Genomic DNA, 7,500 nt, shown 5'->3' with positions numbered 1-7,500 from the left:
TGAGGGTTCTTCCACCATTTCTCCCATTGGTCGGTGTAGTTTGCCGTGATGGACAGGTAGCCAATAGGAGCGTCGAACCACACGTAGAACACCTTCATGGACAGACGGATACATCGGTTCATTGTGCATTTGGATTAACGGACAATATTAGTGAAATAACTAGTGCTGTCGATTAATCGATCAAAAAAATTAACTAGATTTCATTGCAAAAATGAAAATCAGCCCATGATTTACTCTCCCTCGAGTCATCCTAGGTGTAAATGACATTCTTCTTTCAGACGAACACAATCAGAGTTATATTAAAAAATGTCCTGGTTCTTCCAAGCTTTATAATGGCAGTGAATGACTGTTTCTGTTTTGAAGTCCATAAAAGTGCATCTGTCCATCATAAAAGTGCATCTATCCATCATAAAAGTGCATCTGTCCATCATAAAAGTGCATCTATCATCATAAAAGTGCATCTAGTCATCATAAAAGTGCATCTATCCATCATAAAAGTGCATCTGTCCATCATAAAAGTGCATCTATCCATCATAAAAGTGCATCTGTCCATCATAAAAGTGCATCTATCATCATAAAAGTGCATCTATCATCATAAAAGTGCATCTATACATCATAAAAGTGCATCTATCATCATAAAAGTGCATCTATCCATCATAAAAGTGCATCTATCATCATAAAAGTGCATCTATACATCATAAAAGTGCATAATTTTATGGACTTATGAATTTTATACAGAAACAGCCATTCACTGCCATTATAAAGCTTGGAAGAGCCAGGACATTTTTTAATATAACTCCCGATTGTGTTCGTCTGAAAGAAGAATGTCATACACACCTAGGATGATTTGAGGAAGAGTAAATCATGATCATGATTTTCATTTTTGGGTGAACTATCCCTTTAACTCAATACGTTGACAGCACTAGAAATAACGTCTCAGGATTGTGCGTTCATACTTTCTCCTTGAAGTCCTGGTGAGGCACCGGCGTCCCCCAGCGCAGGTCTCGTGTGATACACCGGGGCTTCAGGCCGTCCCGGAGCCACGAGCGCGTGATGTGCCGTGCGTTCGCCGTCCAATCGCCCGAGCTGATCGACTTCTCTAGCCACTGCTCCAGCTCGCCCTCCAGCTATCACACACACACACACACACACACACACACACACACACACAACGTCTACATCAATCCGGACACATTTGAAAACGGCGTTTTTGCTTAAAAACGCTCTCCGTCCACACTGGCGTTTTCAGGCGCTTCAGTGTTTCAGTCTCAAACACACGCTTTGAAATCGCTGGTGTTTCTGACGTCACAAACTACCTTGTAACCAATCAGATCAACGTGTGATCGTCAACCAGTGGATCTCTGAGCTGAGTGAGTGAGTGGAGGCGGGGTTCATTTGCATATTCATAGAACCGCGCATACTAAATGAGGCAAGGGTGTCGAGTTACATTCAAGATATTTTAATGCATGAATAAATTTTTTCCAAGGAAAAAATGTTTAAATATGTACTATCGGTGATTAAAGATGAGTTTTAAGGGATAAAATGATTGACTACAGGGGGACTTTAAGTAAATGTTCTCTGAATGTTCTGTAGAGCGTTCCCTGATAGCTGGAATGTTTATCATTCAATCATAGATGCCAATAAAGAACCTTTATTTTTAGGCTACATCTTCATTAATCCGGACAGATTTTTTCTTCAAAACGCTGATACAGTCAGAACAAGACGTGATCCGGTTATCACACAATTCTTCTGACAGGATCATTTTATTTAGCAGAATATCTCAGCATTCACTGATCGTCCAGGTCGCTCTCACTGACCATTATATGTCTGGTCTGAAACGCGACTGCTCTCATGTTTAGCAAATGTGAGTAAATTCTGTCATGTTGAAGAACATATCTTTAGCAACAGTGTGAAAGTGAACAGCACATAACAGGCACAATACCGCTATAAACATCAATATCTATTGGTACAATATGCGTCACATGACTAAACTTACGCCATCGTTTTTAAATACCTCAGTTTTGCCAGTCCACACTACAACACGAAACCAGCGCTTTCCACTTTATCCACTTTGGAGAGCGTTTTCAAAAAGCTTCGTTTTCATTAATAAAAGCGCCGTCTCAGTGTGGACGAAAGGCCAAAACGGAGAGAAAAAGATGCGTTTTCAAACTAAACCGTATTAGTGTGGACAAACACACACTCAGACCAGATAAAGGGATCAACAACACATTTCACATCCGCTTTACCTTCGGCAGGTCCAGGAACAGGTGTTTAGAGGAGCGGATCACCGGCGTTTCCTTGCACACTTTACACTGCGGACTCTACAGGAGACGACATGAGGAACAGCACAGCGTAAACACACACGCTAACACTTCACAACAAGATAATTAGCTAACATTAGTAAATGTATTAACTTACATGAACTAACTAACGAACTGTCTACTTCAATTGATCAAAAGTGACAGTAAAGACATTTATAATGTCACAAAAGATTCTATTTCAAATAAATGCTGAACTTTCTATTCATCAAATAATCCTGAGAAATAAAATGCATCAGTTTCCACAAAAATATGAAACTGTTTGATAATAATCATAAATGTTTCTTGAGCATCAAATCCTCATATTAGAGTGATTTCTGAAGGATCATGTGACACTGAAGACTGGAGTAATGATGCTGAAAATTCAGCTTTGATCACAGGAATAAATTACACTTTACTATATATTCACATAGAAAACAGATGATTTACATTAGAATAATATTTCACAATTTTTAACTGTATTTTTGATCACATATATCCAGCCTTGGTGCGCAGAAGAGACTCTTTCAGATTTCTGTCAGATATAGTAGGAGTTTAAAATATATAACATATATTACATGTTATATATATATATATAAACTTTTTCCGTATATTTAAAAATGTATTTAGAAGTGAAGTTCAGGAACGCGTGGTCTCGAGCCGTACCCTGAGCTCCACAGCATTGATGAGACGGCCACATTTGTCACACTGGTCCCCGCGGGCTTCTGGGTAATGGCAGTGAGGACACACGCCCTCCACGAAGCGATCGGCCAGGAACCGCTGACAGCTTTCACAGCGAAGCTGCTCCACCGTGTCCTCCAGCAGAAAACCCCTCTCGTGGAGACGCCAGAAAATATCCTGAGCGATTCTGAGGAAAGACGGAGATTTGCAGGCAATAAAACACTTCCATATGGTTAGGAGATCTTCACTGACTAGAGAACCGAGCAATGACGTAACTAACGACATAACCTGCCCGCAAACACACATTCAACGGCACAGCGTTCGTTTACGAGCGTTAAATAACTTTGAAAATATAATGTAAGATCCAAAGTAATTATATATATATATATATATGAAGTGCCATCTGAAATTTTCTTCTAGAATGATAATTTTTATCAAGCTCGTATATTTAAGTTCAGTAATTTCACTTAAATGGCAATGCAAATTACCTATTAATTGTCATTTAAGTGAAATTACTGAACTTAAATATACGAGCTTGATAAAAATGATCATTCTAGAAGAAAATTGCAGATGGCACTTAGAGGCTTTTGCATCTGAACTCTTCATATATATATATATATATAAAAATTTTCCATATATTTAAAAATGTTTTTAAAAGTGAATGAACTTATACAAACACTCATGCGTGTTTTATACGATAAAATCTCATTTAAATCAAATAAAATAATAATAATAAAAAAATAAGTTTCTGGAGTGATGATTGACATTGTCAATTCACTTCAAAATTCATAAAAATATAGAATTATAAATGTATAAATTTTAAATTGATAAAAAATAAAACAATAGAAATAAAATAATATGCTTATTTTAATATGCTTTAAGACAAACCATGTGTAAACTCATAAGTCGACAGCATTGCTGAGTATTTCCTCCTTAAAACTGCAGTGAACCAAAGACAGTCTCAAAAACACACTTTGAAATCGCTGGTGTTTCTGACGTCACAAACTACCTTGTAACCAATCAGATCAACGTGTGATCGTCAACCAGTGGATCTCTGAGCTGAGTGAGTGAGTGGAGGCGGGGCTCATTTGCATATCCATAGAACAGCACATACTAAATGAGGCAAGGGTGTCGAGTTACATTCAAGATATTTAAGGCATTAAGGAAAAACACACTTAAGTGTAATTTTGGTTTTAAGGGATACAAAGGTCACGGAAGGCTTCACTAGACGAGCGGTTCTCACTCAGTTTGGCGTTCAGTGGTCGTGCGGCCGAAGAAGTCGAAGTCGATCTGGAACCACTGGTAGATGGAGGCGTGGATGGTGTGGTATTTGTCGCAGATCTCCTGTGGCGTCAGTCCCTCCTCGCGAGCCTTGTTCTCCGTGGCCGTCCCGTACTCATCCGTACCGCAGACGAACAGGAGATTCCAGCCGCGCAGACGCCCATATCTGCAGAAACACACCGCATCATATCATATGCAGAGTAAAGGGGTGGGGCCAGGTTGAGATAGTTAATAGTGTGTTAAAACCAATCGGCAACCTTCCGGTCTCTCTCTCGAATCAAACACTGAAGTGATTAAACTGCAGTTCATCCACTGGCCACTAGAGGCCGGCTGCAGAAGAGACTCAATCCCATAGACCCCCATGTTCAAATGCCCAACTTTACAGCAGAAATATATATGTTTACAGCCGGAAGCTAGTTATTTTACTAAGGTTTAAATATGAATATTTTTCTTACACAAATGCATGATTTTGCTTCAGCCACTCAGAACCTGTGGAGCACTTTTATGATGTATAGATGCACTTTAATGATGGATAGATGCACTTTAATGATGGATATATGCACTTTTATGATGATAGATGCACTTTAATGATGGATAGATGCACTTTTATGATGATAGATGCACTTTAATGATGGATAGATGCACTTTTATGATGATAGATGCACTTTAATGATGATAGATGCACTTTTATGATGGATAGATGCACTTTTATGATGATAGATGCACTTTAATGATGGATAGATGCACTTTTATGATGATAGATGCACTTTAATGATGGATAGATGCACTTTTATGATGATAGATGCACTTTTATCATGGATAGATGCACTTTAATGATGGATAGATGCACTTTAATGATGGATAGATGCACTTTAATGATGGATAGATGCACTTTTATGATGATAGATGCACTTTTATGAAGGACAGATGCACTTATGATGGACAGATGCACTTTTATGATGGACAGATGCACTTTTATGATGATAGATGCACTTTTATGAAGGACAGATGCACTTATGATGGACAGATGCACTTTTATGACGATGATAGATGCACTTTTATGATGGATAGATGCACTTTTATCATGAATAGATGCACTTTTATCATGGATAGATGCACTTTTATGATGATAGATGCACTTTTATGATGGACAGATGCACTTTATGATGGATAGATGCACTTTTATCATGAATAGATGCACTTTTATCATGGATATATGCACTTTTATGATGGATAGATGCACTTTATGATGCACTTTTATGATGGATAGATGCACTTTTATGATGGACAGATGCACTTTTATCATGGATAGATGCACTTTATGATGCACTTTTATGATGATAGATGCACTTTTATGATGGACAGATGCACTTTTATCATGGATAGATGCACTTTCATCATGGATAGATGCACTTTTATGATGGATAGATGCACTTTTATCATGAATAGATGCACTTTTATCATGGATAGATGCACTTTTATCATGAATAGATGCACTTTTATCATGGATAGATGCACTTTTATCATGGATAGATGCACTCTTATGATGGATAGATGCACTTTTATGGACTTCAAAACAGAAACAGAAATTCACTGCCATTATAAAGCTTGGAAGAGCCAGGACATTTTTTAATATAACTCTGTGTTCGTCTGAAAGAAGAATGTCATATACTAGGATGACTTGAGGGAGAGTAAATCATGGGCTGATTTTCCTTTTTGGGTGAACTATCCCTTTAAGCCTTAAAGTTCTGCATAATTAAGGGCGTGGCCACTTGAGTGACAGGTGGATTGCCGCTGATGTCACTACTAGCCGTTTGTCTGCTGTCCGTTATGGACTTCAAAAACGCTCTTCAGAAACATCAACGTCACGGACACTACGTCCATATTTTTATAGAGTCTAGGGTTTAAACTGGTGGTTATGGAAAGGGGCGGGACATTTCCCAAACATGCTCAAAGCTCTTGACCAATCACAACACACTGCTCTAGCCGCCCAATCAGAGCACAGTGTGCTTTTCAGAAGGAGGGGCTTCATAGAGACAGGAAGTAAACAGAGCGTTACTGACAGACTGGGAAGAGAGGAGCCGCAACAATGGAGAATATGAGGAGAATAATCAACATTCAAGCAGGAAAACCTGTTCTAGTAGAGCCTGAAACATCATCAAGACTGTGTAAGACTTTGTTCAACAAAACTAATACATATTTTCCCATTCTATTATTAATAGAATACTGAACTTTCCTTTGTTTATGCGGTCACTGTCATTAAAAAACAAGTTTACAATGACTTGTTTGTAAGATTTGATTCTAGACTTGATTTTATAGAATAAAAGCAATTAATTTATTATATAAATCCAAACAATTTTTATATATCTATAAGAATAAGAAGAATTTATGACACCATAAAATATGGAGAGAGAAAAAGAAAAATATTAATTGCAAATAATCGAAATGAAAATATTTCACTATAGTTTTTTTTTTTTTTTTTTTTAAGAAAATGCAGAATTTGTCTTTTCCACACGCTTAAAAAAAAGAAGCCGAACACAACATCAGGAGTGGAGATGGATCTGTTACCTGGCGAACACGTCGGCGCTGAGCACACAGCCGATGATGTTCCCTAGGTGAGGCACGTTGTTGACGTACGGCAGAGCGCTCGTGAGCAGCACGTTCCTCTTTCCTTCCTGAGGGAGACTGAGAAACACACACCGTGAGATGGAGCACCGGCTGATGTGTGTGTGTGTATGTGCAGTCAGTATCACCGTACATCGGGTGTTTCCTCTCGATGACGGCAGAGCGAGCCGTGAGTCCCTCAGCCCAGACCTGAGCCGCCGCCTCCACCTCCTCCACGCTCATCACACACTCCTCTTCAGCCTGAGGACACACACGTCACTCACACACTCTTACTCACTGAACACTCAGCTGAACGTCTGAATCTCACGAAAAAAATGAAAATAAAACAGAAAATATACAAATAAAAGCTAATTCAAAATATTAATTGAAGTAAAGCTGAACGAATTTTTTTTTAGATGAACTAAAAAAATAAAAATAATAAAAAGTATTTTTTTTTTTTTTTGAACAAAAGAAGTGAAGTGCAGTACGTCAGTGTTGGCGGGAGCGTCCCGGCGCGGCGAGAGCGACGTCGTGTGTTTCTGCAGGAACGTCTTCAGCGCTTCGGCACCGTTTCCCTGCAGGATCCTGTGAGCGGCCGAACGACACGCGGAGAGAGAGTCGACACGCCCGAACCAGC

The 7,500-nt window shown here is 38.8% G+C and overlaps 1 protein-coding gene across 1 annotated transcript in view; it reads right to left on the bottom strand.

Moving 5' to 3' along the window:
• Window positions 1-7,500, bottom strand: part of mars1 (methionyl-tRNA synthetase 1) — a 32,793-nt gene that overhangs the window by 15,425 nt on the left and 9,868 nt on the right. The window contains exons 6-13 of the mRNA XM_079883555.1: window positions 7,352-7,500; window positions 7,018-7,124; window positions 6,828-6,944; window positions 4,222-4,425; window positions 2,964-3,165; window positions 2,247-2,321; window positions 957-1,127; window positions 1-92 (exon numbers count right to left, since the gene is read on the bottom strand). The exon at window positions 1-92 is cut by the window's left edge and continues 4 nt beyond it; the exon at window positions 7,352-7,500 is cut by the window's right edge and continues 5 nt beyond it. Of these exons, the coding sequence (XP_079739681.1) occupies window positions 1-92; window positions 957-1,127; window positions 2,247-2,321; window positions 2,964-3,165; window positions 4,222-4,425; window positions 6,828-6,944; window positions 7,018-7,124; window positions 7,352-7,500 (1,117 nt within the window). The remainder of the gene's footprint in view (window positions 93-956; window positions 1,128-2,246; window positions 2,322-2,963; window positions 3,166-4,221; window positions 4,426-6,827; window positions 6,945-7,017; window positions 7,125-7,351) is intronic.

Source organism: Squalius cephalus (genome assembly GCF_949319135.1).
Source record: "Squalius cephalus genome assembly, chromosome: 10".
Lineage (NCBI taxonomy): Eukaryota > Metazoa > Chordata > Actinopteri > Cypriniformes > Leuciscidae > Squalius > Squalius cephalus.
This window is presented reverse-complemented; position numbering and strand designations above follow the sequence as displayed.